The following is a 26,896-nucleotide window of genomic DNA, read 5'->3' on the forward strand; positions in this document are numbered from 1 at the left end:
AGGTCCCAAGTTCAAATCCCAGCAACTACATGGTGGCTCATAACCTTCCCCTTCTGGGGTGTCTGAAGACAGCTACAGTGTACTTACATATAGTAAGTAAATAAATAATTTTTTTTTTTAAAAGGAGTGCCATGTTATAATTTGCTCAGGCCAATCTTGAATTCCCTCTACAGACCAGGTTAGCTCCGAACTCAACCTAGTCCAGGGTAGCCTTGAACTTACAATCCTCCTGCCTCGGGCTCCTGAGGAGCTCCTGTGATGGATCTGAGCCATCAAGTTCCTGACGTCCCTCCCAGGAGATGCTTCCTACTGTCCCCTCCTCTTCCTTCCCCAAATCTCTGAAATTCACTTGGCAGAGAGCCTGTCCTGCCCCAGGGTGGTGGTGTGGGGTTGGGGTGGGGGGGACAGACAGATGAATGGACAGAAGGGCAGAAGGACGGAGGCCCCAGGTCTCCCTGCTGTGTTGAGTTGTTTTTTGTTTTTTGTTTTTGTTTTTCTGAGACAGGGTTTCTCTGTATAGCCCTGGCTATCCTGAAACTCACTCTGTAGACCAGGCTGGCCTCGAACTCAGAAATCCGCCTGCCTCTGCCTCCTGAGTGCTGGGATTAAAGACGTGCACCACTATGCCCAGCTTGAGTGTTTTGCCAGAAGCTCTACTTTGTCAGCCATCAGACACAGCAGGTCCCTGGAGGTTTGTGTACCCAGGATTGGCATGACAGAGTCATCTGAGGCTGAACCATTGAGTCTAAAGGGACAGAGCAAGGGACCTCAGGACAAACAAACAAACAAACAACCTAGCTGAGCAGGTTGCTCTGGCAGCTGAGCACAGAGGCACATCGAGGTCAGCCTGGGCTACCGTGCCAAGTTCAGGCCATGGTGAGCTATATAGTGAAACCCCACAGCAACCATGCTGCTTAAAGTTTAAAACTGAGCAAGAGAAAGAGAGACTAGTAACACGTAAGCCAGCTTCCTCTCTTCTGTCGACCCTTTGGCGACGGGAGAGGTGGTGCTGAGCCCTGGAGCTGTTTGGATCTCTAGTTCCAAGTGCTCATGAGGTTCATCTTGGCCACCGGGAGCTGTGTAGCCGCCACCGCCAGGCCCCCCCTTCACACTGTGCACCCTCAGGATCTTGGCTTCTGCAAGGGGCTTCCTATCACATGCGCCAAGGGCTGGTTTAAAAAAAAAAAAACAAACAGCGTGAAGCACGGCAGCCCATGTGGTGCCTGCTTGACTTTAGACAAGAGACTTGGCTGCTCTGGGAATCCGTGAGGCCCCTCCCACCCCTCACTCCTTGCCCAGGCCACATCTCCTGTAAGAGTCTGGCCTGTTTGCATCTCTCCTTCACTGCCAACTGGCCTATTGCTGCCTCTCAGGCCCACTCCTACCTTAAGACCTGCTCTGAACACAGTGGCTTTTTATTGCTCTAGTGAACGGAACTCAAGGGCCTCTGTATACGGAGAATAAACAAACATGTAAAAACAAACCATTGGGGACTAGAGAGATGGCTCAGCAGTTAAGAGCGAGGATTGATTATGCTTACAGAGAACCTGAGTTTGGCTCCCAGCACCTGTATTAGGTAGCACATGGTAGCTAACGCCCTCTTCTGGCCTCTCTGGGTACTGCACTCACATGCACATACCCACACACATATGCATATAGGCATAATTAAGATAAAATAAAGTATTTTTTAAAAATTGACACCTCGGGCTGGTGAGATGGCTCAGTGGGTAAGAGCACCCGACTGCTCTTCCGAAGGTCTGGAGTTCAAATCCCAGCAACCACATGGTGGCTCACAACCATCCATAACGAGATCTGACTCCCTCTTCTGGAGTGTCTGAAGACAGCTACAGTGTACTTACATTAAATAAATAAATAAATAAATAAATAAATAAATCTTTAAAAAATAATAATAATTGACACCTCAGTAGCCTAAGCCAGAAATTCCATCAGGGTGTTCTTCCCATCAATATACACACAGAGGCTCATGTGGTACTCACATGTCACTGGGCCAGCCTGCCTACTGATGTCCTGAGAAGTCCAGAACCAGCCAGAGGCCGGCAGACCTGGGTGCCAGCCGTATACCCTTGGTAAGTGGGCTCTTCCTTGTCATGTGAGATAGGACACAGACCCCTACATACCATAACTAAACACCCACCCTAGCACATGAGCACACAGAGACAGGTAAATATATAGACATACATGCAGACACAGACAGACACATATACACAGACACTTTTTTAAAAATTACTTTATTTTATGTATATGAGTACACTGTAGCTGTCTTCAGACACACCAGAAGAGGGCATCAGACCCCATTACAGATGGTTGTGAGCCACCAAAGTGGTTGCTGTGAATTGAACTCAGGACCTCTGGAAGACCACTCAGTGCTCTTACCCACTGAGCCATTATCTCTCCAGGCCCCACACATCTTACATCACTGCATGCAGGGGGCTCTGATCTTTGCCTGCAGATTATACTGGTGTTGAAGGCCCAGCAATGCACAGCAGTGACAGAAAAGATCACCAGGGTCCAGTGAGAATGAGGGGCAGGGTCACAAATCTCCCTGTATCTTTCCCCTCCCTTCCTCTCTCTTTTTTTTTTTTCCAAGTCCCGTTTCTCTGTGTAGCCCTGGCTGTCCTGGAACTCACTCCGTAGACCAGACTAGGCTCTCAAACTTAAAAGATTCCCTTGACTCTTCCTCCCCAGTGCCAGGACTAAAGGTGTACACCACCACTGCTAACTTCCCTGTATCCTTGCTCACACGACTCTACACCAAGCTAGATGGAAAGTTTTGGAAGACGGAGTATTTGCCAGGACCCTGCTGGCCTCTATGGCTACCTCCCCTTCCCCAGGATAAATGCCCTTACACAGGGTAGAATGAATGGGACTAAGCTGAGCCTGGTGGAAGAACTACAGTGGGCATGCACACACTAAGCTCTTACTCTTGGGGGGACATTTTTATGAGACAGGTTTTCTGTTGTCCAAGCTGGCCCCAAACTCAGGACTCTTCTGCCTCAGTTTCCTGAGTGCTGGGATCTTCTACCTTTGCAGATGAGGTCTGAAACAGCCTAGCTCATCTGAAGCGCAGACTGTGACCAGAAGGCTCCTCAAGCTCGGCTGAGCCTCAGACACTGAGCTGAGCCCCACAGCCACTGGCCACCTCCTCTAGCTTCCACTTCCTGAGAAACAGAGACCAGTCAGTATGCCTCTGTGACTGGCTGGTCAGAGCTACAGCAGAGAGAAGGCTCTGACAAAGCCATTCACACCTGAGAAGCCAGACATCATCATGAGCGCCCTGGTATCCAGGGCTCCTGTGATGTCATCACGGTCATCCTGGTATCCAGAGCCCCTGTGACATCATCACGGGTGTCCTGGTATCCAGGGCCCCTGTGATGTCATCATGAGCAGCCTGGTATCCAGAGCCCCTGTGACATCATCACGGGTGTCCTGGTATCCAGGGCCCCTGTGATGTCATCATGAGCAGCCTGGTATCCAGGGCCCCTGTGACATCATCACGGGTGTCCTGGTATCCAGGGCCCCTGTGATGTCATCATGAGCAGCCTGGTATCCAGGGCCCCTGTGATGTCATCATGAGCGCCCTGGTATCCAGGGCCCCTGTGATGTCATCATGAGCAGCCTGGTATCCAGGGCCCCTGTGAAAGCTGAGCACCTGGGAGCAAGCACATAACTCAGCGGTCACTCCTCTTCTAGGTTCTATCTTTCTGACCTACAAACCATGTCAGGATGTGGGCACTACCATCATCTCTGCTCTAAACTATAGCATAGAGAAGTGCCAACGGGCCACAGAAAACACTGGGATCTGGGAGCAAGGTTCAGGCTCGGACCTAAGCATCATGCACTACAGTCCACAGCTTCGGCCCCTCTGAAGGCGCTGCGACATGAGACAAATGCATTGGGGCACATGATGCCCAGCATCACCCCACTGTACCACTCTCACGTGTGTGCACACACACGTATGTATGGAAACACGGAAGCCAAAACATAGCTGTGGGCAGTTTTCTTTGCCGTTATTGTTTTGTTTTGTTTTTTCCTGACTGCCTTTCTTTCCCTAGACTCTGTTTTTAGCACGAATACATCTATATATCTATAGTCCTGTCCTCAGTGGCCGTGTCCCACTCTCTATCTGCCCAGAGTCTGTACACTTCAAGTCTGTGCCAAAGGCAAGGACCCCATCCTAAGACAAAGGTTTCCTGTGTTGCTGATAGCATACACCCCATGACCTGTACCCCTAGATGTTGGCCTTGGGATAAGGGACTGAGCTATGTCTCACATATGAGTATCTCACAGACAGACAAGAAACTTATGTCCCCATGACATCAGGAGCTACCTATGTCACCAGGCATTAAGCGATCAGGGCTCAGGATAACGGCCGCCAAAATTCCCTCTCAGCAGAGGGACACCGAAGAGGGTGTAAATGGTGCAGGTCTGATGGTGACTGAATGTTCCTCCCGTGTTCCTTTCTGAAATCCCTACAACAGCAATAGAATAGCACAGCCAGTTACTAACCGGACACCAGGCTTCCTGATCCCAGAGACCACTCTGTGCACTATCTAATCGTGAACTAACTCAACCCCTTTCTGATGCATTTGCAGATGTAAAAACTAAGACACGAAGAGGGATGGCTGTTTGCCCATCACCCCTCAGCCAGGGAGTGCTGTGATGTGCTTTTGTTTGTTTGATTGGTTTACTTTTTTGTTCGTTTGTTTGTTTTTTGTTTTTCAAGACAGGGTTTCTCTGTATAGCCCTGGCTGTCCTCGAACTCAGAAATCCGCCTGTCTCTGCCTCCCAAGTGCTGGGATTAAAGGCGTGCGCCACCACGCCCAGCTTGACTGACTTACTTTTATTTTGTGTGCATGAGTATTTTGCTTCCGCGTTTGTATGTCCACCATAAATGTGCAGTGCACGTGGAAGCCAGAAGAGGGCGCTGAGTCCTTGGGAAACAGAATCACAGGTGCTGGAAAGTGGCTGTGTGTGCGGTTGCTGAGAACCAAACCAGAGTCCTCAGGAAGAGAGGGCAGCCAGCACTCCCAACCACCACTGAGCCATCTCTCCAACTCTGGGAGCTTGATTGTCACCATTAAAATGAAGAGGTTTCAAATTTTTCATTGGGAGCTGGGGAGCTGGACCAGACCACAAAGTGCTTGCTATATAAGTGTGCTGACTCCCCAGTGGGGGCCATGTGAAAGCCAGGCACAGCAGTGTGCACTTGACCTAGTGTTGTTGGGAGGGAGGCAAAGACAAGAGGACCCCCTTGGCCTCCCTGGCCAGCCAGGGATGCTCAATCAGTGAGTCATGGGAGTCTGTCTCAGAGGGTCAATGAGAGACTGTCTGAAAAATAAGGTGGCCGGTGACTGAGGAGGACAGCAGTGGACATTGACCTATGGCCTCTGCACACACTCAAACATGTGTAAACACACACTTGCACACACAAATCATCTGTTCACAGACAAGCTTGAATATGAGAAAAAAACATTAGGCATGCCAACCACAGCATGTTACACTATGCCAGGAGACATGCCCTCCCACCTGTGGCTGCTCAGTTTCTCACACCTGCTGGCAGAAAGGGGGCAGAGCAATCTCCGGAAAGCAGTCTGACACAGCAGTCCCTCAAGATGTAAATCAGGCCGGGCATGGTGGTGCACGCCTTTAATCCCAGCACTTGGGAGGCAGAGGCAGGCGGATTTCTGAGTTCGAGGCCAGCCTGGTCTACAAAGTGAGTTCCAGGACAGCCAGGGCTATACAGAGAAACCCTGTCTCGAAAAAACCAAAAAAAAAAAAAAAAAGATGTAAATCAGGAGGGCAGGTGGCTTTGGAAGGGGTTGACTAGACCCAAGCTAGGTGAAATGGCACACACCTGTAATCCCACTCTAGAGCCCGAGGCAAGAGGATCACTGTAATACGGTGAACTCCATCTTAGGCTACACAGTAAGAGTCTGTGGAGGAGAAAGGTAGGGTGGGGAAGGTAACCATATAAGAACTGGAGAGATGGCTCAACGCCTAAGAACAGCCAGAAGTTATTAGGAAGAGCTTCTGGGTAAGAAGACCCAGGGTTCTTGCAGAGGACCCAGGTTCAGTTCCCAGCAGCAGCCGGCAGCTCACAGTCATCTGTGACTCCAGTTCCAGAGGACCCAACACCTTCTTCTGGCCTCCGAGAGCACATACATGAAAACGCTCAGACATGTTAAAACATTAATGAATCTTTTAAAACACACAAACAAAAAGAATCTCCACTCATAGATGGGCAGATAAATAAAATGTGGTCTATGTATGATGGAGTATTATTCGGTAATGAAAAGGAATGAGAGCCGTAGTAGCCATTTCCATCTGTGTGAACTATTCAGAACCAGAAAATCCACAGGGAGAGGCCACACACTGTGTTTTGAGGGCCTCGGGGGAGGGCAGAATGACCTAAAATAAACAGCGCTGACAGTTGCGCAATCCCTGAGTGTCCAAAAACCACTTAAGTCCACAGTTTTAGAGGCCCTTTTCTATGTGAATTGTATCCCAGAAAAAAAGCCCAATAAAGAATAAACTTCTCAGACCACCAAGCTACACTCCAAACCCCCATAACTTTTTAAAATAATGAAACCCTCCCTATAGAAACTGACCAGGGCTGGGGCTGGGCTCCAGGCTGATCTAGAAGGAGGGGGAAAGGCTGGGGTGGGGGCGCAGCTCTGGGGGTAGAAGTCCTACCCTCGGAGCCCTGGCCTGAGGATCTCACAGGGACTTGGCAGCTGTATAGTGGGGTGGGAGTAGACTCCTCCACCACTTGACTTCCATGACCCCAAAGAGACCCCAGCCTGGGATGGATAGAAGGCCCAGAGACAGAGACACAGACTAACATAAAGATACTTAGTAGAAAGGCAGGGAACCCCTCCCTGCCACATTTTAAAGAGTGGATACTTTGTATACAAATTAAAAAGCTAACTTTACAGGATGCAGACAGTCCTCAACTACAGCGCAGCACCTGGCAGGAAGGCCACCTGGCAGGAAGGCTGGCACCTTCGCAGTCTATGCTCCTCAATGACATCTTTCTAAATCCATTTGAAGAAAAGGGAATCCAACAGTGGCAGTGCACGCCTTTAATCCCAGCACTCCGGAGGCAGAGGCAGGCGGATCTCTGTGAGTTCCAGACCAGCTTGGTCTACAGAGTTTCAGGAAAGCCCAAGGCTACACAGAGAAACCCTGTCTGGAAAAACCAAAGGGAGTTGGGGAGGCAGGAATGATATAAGTCTAAAGCCAGCAAGCTGGAGGACCTGAGTTCAACCCCCAGAACTCGTGGTGGAAGAAGATAACCAACTCCTGGAAACTGTCCCTTCTGACCTCCATCTGCAGACTGTAGTACACACAGACATGCGTGTGCATATACAAATACATACATACATACATACATACATATATACATACAAACATGCATGCATGCATGCATACATACATATATACATACATACAAATGTGTGCAGACGAGTTCATCTATCTGGCATGGTGGCTGGTGCAGGTTTATAAGCCAGCACTCAGGAGCTGGGGTCAGGAGGATTAGGTTAGCTTCCAATATATACTGAATTTGAATCCAGCTAGACTGAGCCGCTCCAACCTTGTCTCAAAAAAGAAAAACAAGAGTCGGGAGTTGGTGGCGCATGCCTTTAATCCCAGCAGAGGCAGAGGCAGGCGGATTTCTGAGTTCAAGGCTAGCCTGGTCTACAGAGTGAGTTCCAGGACAGCCAGGGCTACACAGAGAAACCCTGTCTCGAAAAAAAAAAAAAAAGAAAAAAGAAAAGAAAAGAAAAGAAAACCCACTTGTCAGACTCAAGGCTCAGTGGATAAAGCTCCTCTGCACACGTGGGAGGCCTTAAGTTTAACTCCCAGAACCCACAGAGAAGCCAGACATGGCAGGCTAACTGGGAGGAAGAGACAGGAGGATCCATGAGCTAACTGCGTCAGCTGATGAGCTACATGGTCAGTGAGAGCTTGTATCAAGCATGTAGCAGCATGTAGCAGCACACACTGCATAGACTCTCATCCCAGCACCTGGGACACCGTTAGCGAACTCCAGGCCAGCCTGGACAACCCAGTAAATTCCAGTCAGTCAGGGATACACAGTGCAGACTGTCTCAGAAGGAAAAAAAAAGGTGGCCGGCTGGGCTCAGAGGTTGAGATCACACTTTATTTACCTGCCCATCCGTGAGTGGAGACTCACACATTCTTTTTGTTCATGAGTTGTACAAAGGCAGTGTTCACCAAGGCTGGAACAAGACAGGAGCCATCACCACAGAACCGACAGATGACCTAGGAGCTTGCCGGGAGGACAGACAGAGTTACACTAAACCAGACTACCAGGCAGACCCAGGGAACACATTCCAAAAATCAGAAATGACCAAAGCTGACCCAAGAAGACAGGCAGGAGGCTCCTCCCTTCCACGTAAAGACAGCCACAACTTCCCCCTGGGAAGCAGGAACTGGTGGAGTCTGGCTAAAGAGAATTCTTCCACATGAGCCTGGGCAAGCAGGTTTTGGCAGTTGTGCCTTGAAGAACCTCTGTTTGCTGTGTCTTTTAAAGACACACTTCATGCCATTTTTATAGGTTTTTTTTTTCCCCTACCCTCCTATTTTCTCTGAGACTTTGATCTTGCTAATTGCGGTTTTGCCAACGGCAGCGCTTTTCAGGAACGCCATTCCCTGGCTAAGAGGTCGGAAGGGTGGCTTGGTAACTCCACTTCAGCTGGAGTTGAAACTTCTACATGGCTGGCCAAACAGGCTGACACGCACAGGCCAAGAGCTGTGACACCCTGCCTGTCATGTGGTAAGTGACCGGCAAACATGGAAACGGTTGCCTCTGAAGCCAGGCAGTGATGGTCCATGCCTTTAATGTCTTGAAAAACCAACAAAGAAAAAAAAAAGAAAGGAAGGAAGAAAGAGGTGCCTCTGGCCAAGCTGGTTAGCCAGCAAGGAGAGGGCATCAGCAAGCAGGGGTTGGTGGGGTTAACAGAGACTCCAGGAGCAGGAAAAGAGGCAAAAGAGAGAGCCACTGATGAGATGTGACAAGGAGGTAGAAACAGGCAGACCTCAAGGAACCAGAAGTCAGTGCCTGGACTATGTGCAAAACAGGGGCTCAGTATCCCCTTTGAGTCTTAGAGTATCTACTAACCAAAAAAAAAGAAGAAAAAAAGAAAAAGAAAAAAAAAGAAAGAAAAGAAGAGAAAGAAAATCAGAAAATCCGAATACATCTAGATGCCAGGCCTTGTACTGGGTTATGAGAGGCGGAAGTAGTCACGAGAGTCAGAACAGTGGCTCCCCACCTTTAATCCCAACACTGGAGCTACCAAGGCAGAAGGATTTCCGTGAGTTCCAAGTCCAACCTGGATCACTGAGGGAAACTATCTCAAAAGCACAAAAGAGAAAACAAAGAAAGAAAAAGAAAAAGCAAGAAACCTGAACAGGTTGAGAGAACATCAGATTCCTTGGAATTGGAGTTGCAGGTGGTCGTGAGCCCCCGGTGCGGATGCTGGGATCCGATCTCCATCCTCTAAAAAGAGCAGCACGTGCTCTTGAAGCACTGAACCATCTCTCCAACCCAAACTGGATGCTTTTTATCCCCCTTCCTGTTCCTTCTGTATGGGAAGGTCATCGTGCAAACCCCACTGTCATCTGAACTCCCAACTCTTGACCTCAAAGTGTCCTGCGTCCTATGTCTCCTCCTGGCTCCTCTGGATCACAGCAAGATACCGAGCCTGTGCTTCTAGGTGACAGCTTCTAACTACAAGGGGGTCTGAGGACAGGAGGGATTCAGTATACTGGCTAGTTTTATGCCAACTGGACACAAGTTAGGATCGCTGGAAAGAAGGGAGCTTCAATTAAGAAACTGCTTCTAAGCTGGGTGTGGTGGTGCACACCTTTGGTCCCTAGTCCTAGCATATGAGTGGCAGAGGCAGGTGGATCTCTATGAGTTAGAGGACTGCCTGGTCTACAAAGTGAGTTCCAGGACAGCTAAGGCTACACAGAGAAACCCTGTCTCAAACAAACAAACACTGAAAGAAAGAAACTACCTGTAGAAGATCAAGCTGTAGGTGATCCTGTAGGGCATTTTTTTACAATTAGTGATGAATGGGGGAGGGCCCAGCCCACTATAGGTGGAGTCATCCCTAGGCTTGTGGTCCTGTGTTCTATAAAAAAGTAGGCTGAGCAAGCCATGTGGAGTAAGCCAGGAAGCAGCACCCTCCGTGGCCTCTGCATCAGCTCCTGCCTCCAGGATCCTGCCCTGTTTGAAGACTTCCTTCAATGATGGACTGTGATGCAGAAGTGTGAGCCAGATAAATCAATCCTTTTTCCTCCCAAGTTGCTTTTGGTGATGGTGTTTTATTGCAGCGATAAGAACCTTAACGAAGACAGTAAAGGAAGCTAATAGAGTCTTGGGCTACACACAAAGTCCTACACAGACGGCAGGCAGGCAGGCAGGCAGGCAGGCAGGCAGGCAGGCAGGCGTATATTTGGATACTGACTACTATACATCAGGAGCTTTTCTGGGTGGCAGTTTTCATGCAAAGACTATGTACCTGAATGTTCCTTCATCTCATAGCTGGGTACTAAAGCCCAGAGATGGGACAAGGGAGGCTCTGGTCCTAGGTGCTCTAGCTGCAGCCAAGTGCCTCCAGCTCCTTGAGAACAGGGTCTTGGATCTCCTGTCCCTGCCTTGTATGGCTATCTTCTGTCCTGGCTGACTCCTGCCTTTGCCAGCAATGTCACCTGCTTTATGTCTCGGCTATGGGAGGTGGGTCCTGTGATTACCCTGGTGCTGGAGTGAGAAGCCAGTAGCTAAAGAACACAGCAGGGGATGGAGTGTCAGACCCAAGCTGAACATAGCAACTGGCACCACATCTCCCGCAGCCTCAGTTTCCCCTCTGGGTCACAAAGGCCAAATAAAGATAGGTGATAATGAAGCTGGGTAACTGGGAGCTGAGAGGGACATGTGGGGACATTCCCCCCTCTCCTCACACTGATTGTCTAGGGTTCTGGGTCCAGCCTACAGCCACCTCCATCAAGAGATGGGAGCAGCTGTGGGAGCCATTACTTCTGCTCCTACCCTCTGTCAGCCAACCCTGGCCATGAGCTGCCTGCGGCTGCTGATGCTGCATTCTGCTGTCCTGGTTAAGGGCCCGTTGCAGGGCAGCCTGAATCACGAGGGATCAGTCATGTCCCTTGGGGCTCAGAGCCCCAGGTACCTGCAGACCCACAGAGCCAGCCTGGCAGCTGGGCCACTCCCTGCCACCTAGCAGAGCTGCAGGTGACAGTTGCTTCCCAAAGGTCTAGCCTGGCAGAGTCTGCATCAACATCAGAGTGGGCCAGCCCCGATGGCCCCGATACCACAAAGTCATTCTGAAGGGGACAGTGGAAGGAAACGGACCAACATCCTCATAAGTTTGTCTAAAAGTCCCACCCAAGACGCTTGTCCCTGACACGGGCCTGTCACTTCCCCCACACTGAGGTCATCATCGGGAACACTTCTGTGGCTTCACTAAGGACACCCAGTGTGCATGAAGTCCCCGCCTGGGCGCCACAGCTTCTAGCTCTGATTTATCAGACAGTGTGAAGCTGACACTCTCTGCCGAGACCCACCTTAGCTGACTCACGCTAGGGCAAGCCTCCTAGCACTGAGATTCTACCCAATGACTGTAAGTGGCCAGTGTGGCCAGACAGCTATAACGAAGGAACTGGAAACCACTCCCCCAGAACCCACTAACAAGAGCCACTCCTGTCCCCAACATTCTTAGCCAGGAAAAGGAAGGGTAGGCTCAAGGACAAGTAAGGAAGGGAGCATGGAGCCGGGCGGTGGTGGTGCACACCTTTAATCCCAGCACTCAGGAGGCAGAGGCAGGTAGATCTCCGAGTTCAAGGCCAGCCTGGTCTACAGAGTGAGTTCTAGGAAAGCCAGAGGTGCACAGAAAAACCTTGTCCAAAAAAAAAAAAAGAGGAAGATGTCAGAGTCCCCACCATTGCCAGCCTCCCATGTGACTAGAAAGACATCAGTGTACTCTCTGCTCACACAGGGATGGGACAGTTGATTCTGTTTCCAGAGAGGCATCAGGGGAGCCCAGATGCCCAAGGGTACAATGTAAGATTGCTGGCCTCTGACAGCCAGGTACCCGCTGGCCACATCCAGGGCTCAGACTAGCACAGAAGCAAGTTCCGTCCTGACACCTTGGGTTTGGAGCCGCATGCAGCTGTACAGATTTGATCTGACGGGTCTAGGCCCTGCTGTTCACAGAACCCCTAGATGTCAACAGGATCTGAGGGGGAAAACAGCTTCAATGACACAGACTCTCTTGGAAGGGACCCGTGGCAAGGAGACTCCACATAGGAGCCTTTACCAATCAAACATGACCCACAAGATACCCTAGTGGAGGGGGGGCAGTGGGGCAAGTCTCAAGCTGCCCAGGGGCTGCCATTGGTTCTCTGTGGCTCTCTGGGCTCCATGCTAGGATGGGAGCCAAGATCCCTGAGTCCTTGGCCCAAGTCCTGTCACGTTGGAAGTCTGAAGAGTACAGTCCCCTCTGTCCCCCCCAGAGGGCAGGAAGCTAATAAGCTGAGGGTCTGGTGGGTTTAGAAAGCTCACTGTATGGGGTCAGCATGCTGACCCTCTGCTGCCGTTCTGTCTAGACCAGCGGTTTTCAACCATTAATACAGTTCCTCGAGTTGCAGTGACCCCCATGGCTACTTCATAACTATAAATTTGCTACTGTCATGAATTCTAATGTAAACATCTGAAATGCCAGATATCTGATATCTGACCCCTATGAAAGGTTCAGTCAACCCACAGGTTGAGAACCGCTGGCGTAGAAGCTGGCAGACAAGGGCTGCCTATAGGCGCTCCTAAATCTAGGCTGAGAGGATGAAAGCCAGGCCCCAGCTTCTGTCTCTCCCATGTAAGTGACACCTGTCCCCAAGGCACAGGACAGACTCACTGATGATCCTACCCCAGCCCTGCCTGCCCTGTTAGTTCCTTGGCCCTAAACTGTCTTAGGTTCCTCAGTCTGGGCCTCCAACCTGCTAAGTAGCAAGACCCCCACTGCCACAGGACACCTGCCGCCCACAGCATCCTTGCATAGGCCAGAGGACGGATGGGCGGCAGGGAAGGGGGCAAACAGAGTCACTGTGACATTAGCACATGGCAAGATGAGCCCAGATATGAATACAGAGAGGACATCAGGGAAGGTCAGGGGCTGCCTGACCCATGGTCCATTCTCCAACTGCGCCATTCCCAACCCATGTCACCTAGGACATGATAGGCAGGCAGAAAGCTCTCACGGAAGAGACAGGTCTTTTGTAAGTGGCCCTTACTAGAGTACTGGTTTCAGAAGATGAAACCTTCTCTACAGTCATTGTCAGACGTGCCCATTTTACAGATGGGGGAAACTGAGGACAGGTGGACAGGCGCCCTGCCCACAGGTACTGCAAATGCTGGAGTGAGATCCCAGGGTTCCCGGGGCTTATATTTTGGAGGGTGGAATCTATGGGAGGCTGGGGACTTAGGAGCTGAGAAGGAAGAGAAGGGAACATCAGTTGGGTCCCCAGCACAGCACTGTCACATAATTCCTCAGCTGGTATTACATAGAAGCCACCAGCAAAGTGTACACACGTTGTAGCCTGTGGGTCCTCACAGTACAAGCTATTCTAACTTGACTAAGTCATCCTCAAGGGACAGAACTCATGGTGTCCTGGGGCGCAGCACTGTACAGGATAGAGAGTGAGTGTGTGTGTGTGTGGGGGGGTGTGCTCGAGCACATGTGTGTGCACAGAATACTTCTTTTATATTTTATGTTTTATACATGTTTTACCTATATGTTCGTCTATGAACATGTGTGTGCATGGTACCCATGGAGACCAGAAGAGGGCGTCAGATCTTGCAACTGGAATTACAGAGCATTGTGAGCTGACATATGGGTGCTGGGAATTGAACCCTGGTCCTCTGGTAAAGCAGCCAGTGCTCTAAATGGTTGCCATCTCTCCAGCCCCTGTATTGACAGATTTAAACCAATTTACTTTTTTTTCATGTGTATGCTTGGGCGGGGGAGGAGCTTCTAGATGCCATCACACACGTGTGGGAGCCCAGAGGACCACTGTGTGGGAGGAACGAGCTCTCTCCCATCTTTACATGCACTCCGGTTCTGGGCTTCTGGGATTTGAACTCATATACTTTGGCTTGCACAGCAAATACCTTTGCCCACTGAGCCACCTCGGTGGCCCTGAACAATGAATGAATTGCCAACCCTGTCTTGAGAGGGCAGGCTCCCATTCCTAACCCCACAGCAGGGTGCCCACATACCACAAGCTGCAGGCTTAACACAGGCCTGCCCTGGAGACCAGTCCTGCTGCTGTGACAGATGGGGAAACTGAGTCACATGGCAGAGCAAAGAGGCTCCTTCCACGCTCCCCCATGTGTGTCCTACACAGGTGACACGGGAAACAGAAAGCCAAGGCCAGAGTCTTGTGCTTCTCCACCGTCTGACCAGAACACAGATACGAGGGGCAAAGGACCTGAACTCTCAGGATGCTGACTCCACCATAGCCATGAAGACGTGACCCGAGTTACCACCAAGAGGTCTGCCAGAGACTCTCCCTGCAGCTCGAACCTTGCCAGGGCAAGGTCCCAAGAGAGCTGGGCAGACATGAGGCCTGCAGCTTAGCAAACTCGTCTGGCCTGCAGCCTTGCCCCCTTCTCCACCCTGCTTCCAGGGAAGGCTCTGGTTTTTAAGACCTGTGCCTTCGCTTCCTCTTTCCCAGTAGGCTCCGATCTCCTCCAGGTTTAGCACAAGGCATCTGGAAAATTTATTCTTCTGAGCAGAAGGCTCCCACACCGGCAAAGAAACACAGCCATCCCCGTGCGGCAGGGATGGGAGAGGGTTCAGAGAGGCCCACAGCCCAGCTGCCCAGCTGCTGCCAGGAAGAAGGTGCCAGCGCTGTCTGGCGCCTTCAAGAAAGATCCTAAGCTGGTATCCTGAGGGCCCGAGGCAAACGGTGGTGGCCAGAGCCTCCCTGCAGAGCGGGAAGCTGGTGATGGCGGCGTGCCAAGAAGCGGAGGACAGATGTGCAGTTACCCTGACAGAACGCTCTGCAGACCTGCAATGTGCCCAGATGGGAAGCACAGTGGTTAACTAGGCTTGGGTGCTCAGCCACATGACACTTGGCAACAGGCTGAAGTACAGCAGGTACCAAACTGCAGGCTCCACTAGTCAGTGTCGCCCCGTTCCCTGGGAGAGGACAGGGCAGTCTGAGGGGTGCCACCTTTCCACAGACTGAGCGGAAGATGAGAGGCAGCCAAAGGCAACATCTGGCTGTGTAGGGTGGGGAGAGGGTAACTCCTTTGTTGGCCTCGAAGGAAAAAAAAGGAGGGGAGCGGGTGACAGAGATAGCAGGATCTCCTTCAAGGAGGCTTCCTGGGTCCCTGTCCCTGAGAAGTGCAAATGACTGGATGGGGTCAGATGGTAAGCATATACAATGGACCCTCCAGGAATGGCCTCCTTTAGAGCTAGAGGACAGAGGAGACAGAGGGCAGGACAGGTTAGAAAGTGGGACAGACTCCGAAGCAGAAGTGCAGGCCCAATGCTTACCCTGCAGGAACTGGCTGAGTGACCATGGTGAGTTACTTAACCTCTCTGGGCTCCCTTCTCACCCAGGACAGTATGGAGGGGGGGTGTATACCCTCCACAGGAATATTTAAAAGATATGGTAACCATGGATACAGGGATCGGAGCAGTGGTAGCAGCCTAAGAGTCAGCTCCTGATGAGACTGTCCCCAAACTCTCAACCTGGCCACCCTACCACCTGCTCTGACAGGACTGACTAGAGGCAGAGGCAGCGTTCACAGCAACAGACAGCAAGCAACAAGGCATGCCCAGAAGGGGCAGCCACAGTTCCAGTCAGCCATCGAAAGGCAGCACCATCACTCAGCTGTGGGAATCAAGGCTTGGGGAGGTCAAGGGTCAGACCCAAGGTCACACAGTCTGCTCTGCAAAGATTCAGGCCAGGCCCATCTGAAGGCAAACCTGGAGTCTTTCCACAGTTCCCATGGGATGGAAGTAGGGATGTCGGTTTGGGAAAGGGCAAACTGCAGCCCTCTCTGGTCCAACCTAGCCACTACCTAAGCTTTGCTGCAACCGGGCGGGCGGGGGGGGGGGGGGGGGAGGGCATGGCCTTCAGGTCCTCTGCCAGCATCCCAGCTGGAGGATGTTGGGTACCATCTCCCTCCCTTCCTTTCCTCTGTCTCCTTATACACATCCTTTTTCAGAGGTTTTCCAGTTGATTCACTCGAGGGAGCACCTACCAGGGTTCCAAAATTCCAGGAGTTTCTACAATATGACATGTCCCCCACCAAGCGTCCCCTCTTAGCCCTTGCAAAGCCCCTCTGCTTCCCAGCTAAGCCCTCAGACAGCCAGCATCTGAAAGAAAAGCTCAGGGGCTAAGGGGAGGGAAAAGGAGGGGAGCCGGCCTGGGGACAAGGGAGAGGCTGTGCCTACGTCTCCACTCCTGACAACCCAGGAGCCTGGCCCTCTGCACAGCTCCCACATGTCTCTGCACTGCACCCAGGCTGGCTGATGGCCTCGCAGCTCCCAGCGCTGCGGGAAACAGCCCTTTGGACCTTCTGTGCCTGTCCCTCCCCAGGGATGCTGCAGGCTGTGCCTGCCACCGGATCCCAGCATCTGGAACAGTGCCTGCCTCGGAGCAGACTCTCTATAAATATTTGTGGGATAAATGGGAAGAACGGGAGCCCAGAGGAAGGGCAGAGGGCAGAGGGCTCCGTCCCGGCATCCCTGGACCCTGGGAGCTGAATGATCTTCTTCTTCCCTACACGGCCATAGTGGAGTCTGAGACATGCCTGCCACCCCGGACTGCAGCACAGGCCTGGCCTGGTCTTATCACCTCTGAGGGCTGCAGACATATCCCTTTCCCAACCATACCTCCATTCAAGCTGTCCTTCAGCACAGAGACCAAGATCTTCCTCCCTGCAAAGGCTCCCAGATCTGGTACTTTCTGTCTGCTCTCCCCATCCCCAGGGCTGCAGGGATTCCTCATCTCTGTACTTTTCTACTACTTAACCAGGTTCCAATGAGACTCAGGCAAACCAACGGCTGGAGCTGAGCCCAAAGGGGCAGAGGATGCCCTGAACTCCAGACTGGAACCCTTAGCCACCTGCTGTTGGCTGGGAGAGAGGCAGAAACCTGGGGATTTACCCGAGTCTCAGTGTGGGAGTAAGAAGGTCCACAGGACAGGTGAGGGCCAAGGACAGGGCAGAAGTTGGTTGATTGCTCAGCTCAGCCCCATGGGTGGACACAGGAGTGGGGGAAGAGGCCCGCTGATGGCTCTCACTTCCCACCCCTGCTGGCCTGGGACCCGAGCTTCTTTTGATTACTGAGGTCAAATTGGCACAAGGTAGACACTCTGCTGCGAAATCTCCACGCCCCCAAGGAGTATCCACCACCCACACAGCGCTGTCATACCTCCAGCATGCACTGGCCCCAGGGGCTATAGCCTTACATGCTGTGCCTTCTGCCCTGACAGAGGGGCATCGGAAGCAGCTTCAACGCAGTGAGCTTGGCCGGGGACATTCAAATGTCCCCTGATTCACTTAATTATCAGAATGTCCCTACAAACCATGTGGCCTGTAGTCCTACTTCTCAGCCAAGAGAACTGAGCCCAGCCAGGATAAGAACTTGTTGGCAGACAGCTCTGCTGCGAAGGCGACAGCAGCGGCAGGCAGGGACCAGGCCTGGCTTGCCCCAGAGCCAAGCTCTTCTGACACACTTCAGGCCTTGCGGAGCTGTCCCTTCCAAGACCCAGCAACAACCTCAGCATAGACTGCCACACACCTGTGGCTAAGGGAAGGCTGGGTGTCCCACACCAGAAGCAGGTGAATCTCTGCTTGTGGGGGGGAGGTGCTGGGGGGGGGGGTGCCGTCAAAACCTTAAAGGTACCTCCAGTCCAAAGCCAACTCTAGGGATGAAGGATAAGGGCAGTGTGTGAGGCAGGGGGATTGTGAGACAGGAGAAGGGCACCCAGGCATATCAGAGGCTGCTTCATAAGTTAGCCTTCCTGTGCTCAGGCATTACACATGTGTGCATGTACACACACACACATGTGAGTGTGCAAAACTGCAAGACCTAGATAGACACTACACACAAACCACCATTCCTGAGTGGGTCCCACCTATCTACCTTTGTGTCTCTGTCTGCAAGACCCTGGCCTATCACTACCACATAGGCCTCTGCCCAGGACAGGACAGGACAGTCTGGAAGGAATTAGGATCCCAGCCCAAGGGCAGAACAGTGAGTACAAACCAGATGCCTGCCTGTCATCCCCCTTCCCCAGGGCCACCTGGCCAGCTCCTACCCTGGTTCTTACAAAGCTGGGTCCCAATGTCCCAGGGTCTAGACTACCTCCTACCAGGCAGACAGCTGCATCCTGAGAACAGGCCTCAGGCCTCTGCCCAACTCCAAGCAGCTGACTCGCAAAGAAGAGACCCTTTCCACTGCAAAGGTTGTCTAGGCCACTGTTCCGAGTCCCATGCGCCTGTGTCCCACGCCTACGCGTCTGGAATCTGTGGCCATCTGCTTCATAAAGCCACTGGGAAGACAACGAAAGGCACTTGGGTGAGAATCTTGGGGAGGAGGAGGCGGCCAGGAGCTAGTGAGAGGAACTCGCGACGGGGACCTCCGGGTGACCTGCGTGGCTGCACTAATTACCAATGTTATCGGGCATCCGACAGCCTTGCCCTGAACTTCCTCCATTTGATAGATGGGCAGCAAACACGCCCAGTGTCAGCCCCATGCCTGCTGATTCCAACAGCAGCTATTCAACCACTCCTGCCCCCAGATCCTCCAACCTCCTGCCCCATGCCTCCAAGGTCAGCCAAGCTCACAAACCAAAGAAAACGCCTCCTGCTGGGCCAGACCACTCTGAACCAATACCACCACCGAGGGACAGAAGACATATCTCTCTTGACAACACAGATGCTCCAGGAGATGAAAGCCACTTACCTTTGTTACTCCTGCTGTTGGAGAGCTCCAGCCCATGGGTCCCTGGCTGGCAACCCCTTGGCCTGCACAAACCAGGGTCCCGCATTCCACGCAGGCACCGATGATCAGCTGCCGGCCATCATCCACCAACAGGCTGTGGCTGGCTCTCAGGGTATACAGGAACAAGGGGAGCCTGGCCACTCTCACGGACTTCAGCCCCAGACACCGTTTCTTCTCTTGCTGACAGAAGAAGCACACGAATGTGTCCACTTGGTACTGCCTCGACCAGGCGCTGACCGGCTGGTGAGCGGCTCTGGCTTCGTGCTGCAGCCACTGACCCAGCAGGTCATGATAGCAGAGCACACAGGTTGCCACCAGGCCCGTGGAGTCTGCAGGCCTGGCCCGTGGGGCGGGCGGATAGACGGTGAGGAAGGGAAAGAAGGGTTCCTTCTCGCCCAGGTGGCTGGCGGGGTTCATGCTGAGCTGGAACTCCTTGCCCGGCCCCAGCTCAGCTCCGCAGATGTAGCAGACCGCAGGCGGGCCTCCCTGCGCAGAAGTGGGCAGTTCGCTCAGGGTAGGGTCCGAGGCAGAGAAGGCTTGGTGGTACCTGCCCAGGAAGCCTTGCACAGAGCTGATGAGATCACGGTTGTGCGATGCCCGGTACAGGGCCCAGACGTCCTCCAGGACGCTGAAGCACTTGGGGCAGCTGCGAACCTCGCAGCGCTTGTTGGGGGGCCGAGCGTTGGGTGGGCAGGGCAGGAGGCTAAGGAAGGGGAAGTGCATGGAGCCCCCAGAGTTGCCGTTGACAAGGCGGGAGGGCACAGCCCGGGCATCCCGTGTACAGTCCTCCCCACAGAGGTAGCAGGCTTCCCGCAGTAGCCCCGCGGTGGGGGCGGGAACCTCTTCCCTAGGGAGTCTCCGGGCCTTGGAGGCCATGCCGGGGGCGTGGCTGTTCAGGGGCACCACGTAGAGCCGCTGCAAGACCGGCACGTTGGCCAGCTCAAAGCTCTGCCACTGGTGTGTGAGGGACGAGAAGCAGCAGGGACACACGAGGGTGCTGCCCGCCTCGGTGATGGGCTGGGCGCCGGGCGGGGGGCTATGCAGCCACAGGAAGGGGAAGAAGGGCGCCTGGGCGGGAGTCTCCTGCTTCTGCACGTGGATCTGCTGCTGCGAGGCCGGTGACAGCGCCGAGCCACAGACGTAGCAGCAGCGGGCCTGGCTGTCCGCGGGCGTCCGGGGAGGCCGCTCCAGCCCTTCGTCCCCGAGGCTCCCGGCGACGTCGCTGCCCTCGGGGGTGCTACTGCGCTCTGGGGGCGCCGCGGGCCGGCTGGAGGCGGCGCCGTCCGTGCCGTCGGGCGCAGCGGGGCCGGGCCAGGGTTCCTGGATGCCCCTCAGCACGCTGGCTCGCGGCTCCGGAGCCCAGTGCGCCCCTGGCCCCGTGCGCCGGCGCCGGGCTCCGGACTTGCTGGAGTCGTGCGCATCCTCGGACTCAGGCTCCGGCTCCGGCTCGGGCTCGGGCTCAGGCTCAGGTTCCGGCAGCGCGTCAGCGTCCGACAGCTCCGACAGCTCCGAGTCGCGCGCGTCCTCGGTGTTCCACTCGCGGGCCCCGCGCCGGCCGGCCGCGCTCGCGTCGCACTGATGCGGCCTCTTGAGCCAGTACACGCGCTTGTCCACGGGCGTGCGCGCGCGCTCGAAGGCGGCCCACTGCTCGGCCAGGAAGCAGCGGCACACGGCGCACACCAGCACGCAGCCATCGGCCGCGCTCAGCCCGCGCGCGCCGGGCGCCGGCTCCTGCTGCTGCAGGAACGGGAAGAAGGGCTGCGCGGGGCCCGCCGGCCTCACCGGCAGCTTCAGCTCCTTGCCGCGCGCGATGCCGCCGCCGCAGATGAAGCACGACAGGGCCGCGCCCGCCGCTGCCATGAGCCGCTGCTTACGGGAGAGCGGCGCCGCCCGGCCGCTCATGGCCCGGCCGCCGCGTCCGCCTCCGCGCGCCCCGCGGCTGCCGCTGCTCGGGCCGCGCGCCCCGAGGCCCCGCGCCCAACTCGCAAAGTTTGGCGCGCGGCGGCGCGCACGCGGCCGGGGGCGCACCGAGGGTCTCCGCGGCGGTGCCCGGGGCTGCCGAGTCCCCGGCGGGTGGTGGCGAGGGCCCAGGCGGCGCCGGAGAGCGCGCCCGGAACGCGGCGGTGGCGACGGTGGCTACGGGCCCCGGGCGGCTGCGGCGGCCGCATGTGCGAGCTCCGGCGCCGGCCCGAGCGTCGGGTCATTTAATTGGGGAGGAGGGAGGCGGGGCGGCGCGGGGCGGAGGGCGCGGGAGGGAGGCGGAGGCGGAGAAGCCTTCCCTCGCACCGCCCTGCTGCCCGCCTCTTCCCAGGCTCCTCCTCCCCTGACTCGGACTCCTCCTTCTCCTAATCCTCCTCTCCCTCCCCTCCTCCCCTACCTCCTCCTCCTCCTCCTCCTCCTTCTAATCCTCCTCCTCTTCTTACCTTCTCTCCGCCCCTCCTCCTCTGACTCATCCTCTCCTCTCGATTCCTCCTCCACCCCCTCCTCCTCTCTCCCCACCCTCTCCTACCCCCTCACCCCCCTGTGTCCCAAACTATGGCACAATAGGCCCCAGCTCCTCTGTCTATTCTGTGTCCAGCAGGAGCCCGCGGTGATTCATTGCTCCAATTAGGGGCTCTGCAGCCCGTGGCTCAGGCTGTCTGAAGGGTCTCCTTTGGGACCTAAGAAACCCATCAGCCGCTGCCGCTGATCTTTAAGGAAAGGTCAAGCCGGACGCGCTAGTGCCAGGTGAGGACGATGGGTGTCTAGGGAGGCTTGGGAAGGGTAACCCCCCTCCAAGATCTGGGGAGGTCCTGGCCCTTCAGCAGCCCAGGGTTGGGGGTCACCTTTCTAAGCCCAGTGCCCTAGTTTTGAAGACAGAGGAAAGAGGAGTTGTCTCCTGCATCACCCTGGAGACAGAGTCCTCCCAGCCTATCTCCCCTCTCCCCCCTCCCTCTGCCTGGACAGGGCCCACCAGATCACCCTAGGGGTAGAGGTAAGAAGGGTACTGTGTGTCCTGGGACTAAGGACTCAACCTCTCTGTGCCCTTTTTCTTCTTGTTAAAGTGTTCCTGCTGAGACCACAGATATCCAGGACTTAGTGTATTGTATGCAGATACAGTGTAGTTATTTCACGCCAAGACAAACCCTCTGCAGGCCGAGGAGTTCAGAGCTGTTACATGCCTCTTGGTTACTTCCCCACAAGAAGCAAGTGCGGGATGGTCCTCATTTTATGACTCAAGAGGCCAGGCAGGATTCAGACCCAGGCAGCAGGGTTCTGCTAGGAGTATGTGGCCTCCCCAGGCAGACATCTGGCCCCTGTCACCCAGAAGCTGCTGGAGACTATCCTTGGCACCTCCTAGACACACAGACACACACATGTATGACACACACGCGCGCACAAGCATACACACACACACACACACATACAGATGGTGCGCTTTGGCTCAGGCCAAAGGGTCACTAAGCAATCGTCTCCCATCTGTGAAAGGAGCCCTCAAAGCTTCAGAGCTGTGAGCAGCTACTTTCCAGAAGCTTCCAGCTGTCTACCCTGCCAGCTGGAGGTGGTGCCTGATCCCCAAAGGCAGGAGCCCCACCACCACCACTGCCACCACTTGGTGAGCTGACATGTAAATAAGGCTGCTTCTCCCCCCACCCCCCCAAATGAGCAGGAGGAAGGGCCTCTTGGGAATCCCTAACATTCCAGGGCTCCAGAATCAACCGGGGTGGGGTGTCAACATGGCAGAGGATGGGACTCTGTCCCTTCCCTGGCCCAGAAAAGTGCTGGCTCAGCAAATTGTCTCTCAGACCGGGCAGGGAGGCATCCCCTGGCTGCTGGCGTGGTTCATACCTTGTTAGAGGAGAGGCTGATGAAAGGACCCTGTCTGTTCTTACTCGGAAGGGCCTGGGTGTCTCACTCCATAAGAAGGAGCCTGGGAAAGCTGTTCCTACCTAAGCTCACCCAGGTCTCCCTGGCTGAGGCCCCTCAGCCTGGCCCAGCTGCCCATCTTCAGAGCCCTTAAGTCTTGGCCTTAGGATCTCAGCTGGGGCTGCTATTTTCCCTCCATGTCTGTTCATCGTCCATTTTCTTTCTTATTTCCTTTGCCCTCTTCTGCCTCCTGCACCTTTTTGTCTCCCAAGAGCCAATCCTCCTAAGTCCATCCTGCACACAGCATAGCCAAGACTGGCTTCATACCTAAGTCCAAAGCCCTAAACCCCATCCTGCCAGCTGTGTGTACCTAAGGCAGAGGCAGACCTCATAACTCTACAAACCTCAGTCTCCTGCTATGTGCAATGGGCACAAGCTTCCTCCATGGTAGTCCAAATGAAAGCAAGAGATGCCTGGCACAGGAGGCTGATATGACGGGAGACTATGTATGTGCATGTTAGCATGTGTGTGTTAATACATACATACATGTGCTGTGTATATACACATGTATGTACTGGTGTTTGTGTAAACAAGTATGTGTGTTTTACATTTGTTTGTGTGTACTAATGCATAGATATATACACATGCATATGTATTTGAGTATGCAACTGCAGACATCCATGTGTGTATGGTGCACACATGTGTTTATGTGTTATACAGACATGTATTTGTGTTTACAGGCAGGCATGTGTATGTGTGTGTACTCTGCAGGCACGTGAATGTATGTGCATGTGTGCACATATTTGTGTGTGTGCCTCTGTGTGAGAAGTGGGCGGGAGGAGTGGGTTGTGTTTCTCTCAGTGGCTGAATGACTCAGGGAAATCCCCTGGCACAAATCAGAGGAGGAAGAAGACAGGTGACGCTGCTGAGTCATATGGGGGTGGGTGACATGGTGGCAGAGCCACAGCACAGCCAGACATACCAGACTGACATCACAGCAACATTGACTAGCTAGCTCTGTGACCTGAGGGGTGGGGGAAGAGGGCGGTGGGGCGCTTCTGAGCTCTCTGGGCCCCTTTCTTTTCATCAGGAAAGCAGAGCTAACAAAAGGATACATTCTTTAGGACTGAGAGAAGCAGAACCTAGGCCATCCTGACAGTGCAGGCTCTCCAGAGACTGAGGCAAGAGGCTCTCAAGTTCAAGGCTAGCCTGGGCTACACAGTGAGACCCTGTCTAAGAGGAAAGAGCTGAGGGATTCAGGCTCCATCCCGCTACAGGCTGAGTAATGCTGAATGCATGGCTGGCCCTTCTGGGACCAACGCCTGCCTCCCTGCAAAACACATGGCCTGTGGCATTGTGCCCCAGCTTCCCCCACGAAGGGACTGAGGTTCAGAGTAAGGAGAAAGCAGCCCCCAGGAGCAGACTGAGTGAGGAAACCCACCCCTAGGCTCCTTAATAAGCTGACAGGAGGTTCACTCTAAATCCAGTGTGAAGCAGGAACTGCCTCAGTGTCTCATCTGTCTTCTTTGTGTGTTCCCAGCCACAGACCTAAGGAAACAGAAACTGTCACAGCTCTGGTCTGGACACAGAGCTAACTGTGTGGTGCCAGATGTTCAAAACACCCAGGCACCTTAGTTTTTACTCTATGTTCCCAAGTCGTTCCAGCACCAAACCTGGCTGCTCAGATGTACAAAGAAAGCTCCACCTGGACAGCCCTATCCACCTGTGCCTGTCAAGAGTGCCTGCATCTGGATTCAGGGTACCCAGCAGAACCATCCATCCCCTGCCTCCAGCTGTGGAGGGAGGGGCCACACGCCTTCCCTGCCTGTCACTTTCCAAGGCCTGAATAACCTTGCATCTCCCAGCAGCCCTGGCTCAGGGCAGAGAAAGCACAGCCTACAGGTTCCATGGAGAACCTAACGCAGAAGGACAGAGGATCTGGTCGCAGCCCACATTTGCAGCTGCCTGTGGGGGCACCTCCCAAACCGCCCCCACCCCCACCCCCAGCTGTCTCCAGGTCTCAGCACCACAAGGGGAACTGTGTCTGCTTTCCAGCTGCTTCTCCCAAGAGGCTGAGCCCCAGCTCGCCTGCCTTGTGCTGTCCTAGTTTTAACAGGGCCCAATCAATGTTGGGACCGGGGACGCAGGACTCCAAACCTCTTGGTGCCTTCTGTTGTAGAATCATCAGACCATCTGGCAGGATGGCACTTTCCATTATTCCAGCACCCTGGAGATGCACGGGAAGTTCAAGACCAGCCTGGGCTGCTTCGTGAAACTGTCTCAAAAAGTGAGAACACAGCAGGGATCAGGTAAGACCAAAAATGTTATACAGGCTCGGAATTTTTCAAAGAATAAAGATAATTCAAAACAATCCATCCACGGTGTTACCCTCCTCCACTGCCGTCTTTGGCTGTTCCATCCTTCATTCTTCCCTAGAACCTGAAGTCAAACAGAAACACCTCCAAGGGGCCCAGCTTTTCCCACCATCCAGTTTTGACATCTTTCTCCCTGGGCCTTTTGCACATCCTTCTTCCTGTGCATGCACCTCTGTGGCATCCATCCCAGAACCCAGTTACCTATAGGCTGTCCATCTACAGCTACAGAAGCAGTGGGGCTCTGGGTTTGCCCTCCAGGTACCTGGGGACTCAAAGGGAAGACTTGATCTTTGGCTGCCCTTCTTTTTCTCACTCCTCCCTCTCTCCTCCCCTCCCCTCCCCTCCCCTCCCCTCCCCTCCCCTCCCCTCCCCTCCCCTCCCCTCCCCTCCCCTCCCTCTCCTGTCCCCTTCCTTTCCATCTGAATAGAGGAAACACTACAAATTTCCACAGAAAGCTTCAAACTGAGCAGGACACTGGCAAAACTATACCTCCTTCTCAGAGGGAAAGAATGTTACTATGAACAATTAAAAGCAAAACAAACAAACAAACAAGCCAATCCCCCAGTGGCTGTCCTGGGGCTTCTGAGCCAGTCACACCATTAGCATGGAAGTGTTGCCTTAGAACTGTCCCCAGAAGGAGGGACTTGTATATACATATATGTATGTGTCTGTGTGTATACAATATATATGTGTGCATTATGTACATATATAATCATATATGTGTATATATAGTATATATACTTATATAATCATATGTGTATATGTACATATATATATGCATAAGTGTGATACATATATGTATACATGTTATATAATATAACCATATATGTGTATGTATGTATGCATGTGTGTATGTGTATACATATATGTATATACATGTATACATATTATATATGCATATGTAATCACATATATGTACACACGCATATACAGTGTGTAGGTGTGTGTGTGCAGGGTGAGAGGGAACATTGTCTTCTGTTGCTGTGATTTGTACCCTGACCAAAAGCAACTGTGGAGGAAAAAGTTTATTTGGTTTACAGGGTCCCGATGGCAGCCTCCACTGAAGGAAGTCAGGGCTGGAACGCAGGCAGGAGCAGGGGAGGAGCCATGAAGTGCATTGGTCTGGACTCTTTACATCAATCAACAATCAAGAAAAATTCCCCCTACAGACTTGCCCACAGGCCAGTCTGATGGAGGCAATTCCTCAGTTGAGGTTCTGTCTCCCACAAAACAATAGTTTGTGTCACATTGACAAAATTAAGCTGGCAGAGAGAATACAGGGATCTGACACATAGTTGTGGAAGACAGAGACATCTGTGGGAACTGGTCTTCTCTCTCCTCTATGTGGGCTCCAGGGCTTAAACTTGGAGATGTCGTGCTTGGGGCCAAGTACCTTCGCCACCAAGCCAGCTTGAGAGGCTCTCCGTTGCCCTTTGTGAGGACTGATTCCGCCAATTCATTAAACACAAAGCTTCCACAGAGCGCTTGTAACCCGGTCTCAGTGGCCACTGCTTTTTAAGACAATCCATCTCAGAGCAAAGAGGTGGCTGCTCACTGTCCATCTCTGGAACCCGAGACAGGACAGGCAGG

The 26,896-nt window shown here is 53.6% G+C and overlaps 1 protein-coding gene across 2 annotated transcripts in view; it reads right to left on the minus strand.

The window, feature by feature from the left end:
- Gse1 (Gse1 coiled-coil protein) overlaps positions 1 to 20,987 on the minus strand; it is a 355,349-nt gene extending 334,362 nt beyond the window's left edge. The window contains exon 1 of one of the 2 annotated variants that reach the window (XM_021169947.3): positions 19,047 to 20,987. In XM_021169947.3, the coding sequence (XP_021025606.3) occupies positions 19,047 to 20,987 (1,941 nt within the window). The remainder of the gene's footprint in view (positions 1 to 19,046) is intronic. The other variant, XM_029480385.2, reaches the window with a different exon arrangement.
- Positions 20,988 to 26,896: the final 5,909 nt, after the last annotated feature.

This window comes from Mus caroli, unplaced genomic scaffold (assembly GCF_978045245.1).
Source record: "Mus caroli unplaced genomic scaffold, Mus_caroli_1 scaffold_10, whole genome shotgun sequence".
NCBI lineage: Eukaryota > Metazoa > Chordata > Mammalia > Rodentia > Muridae > Mus > Mus caroli.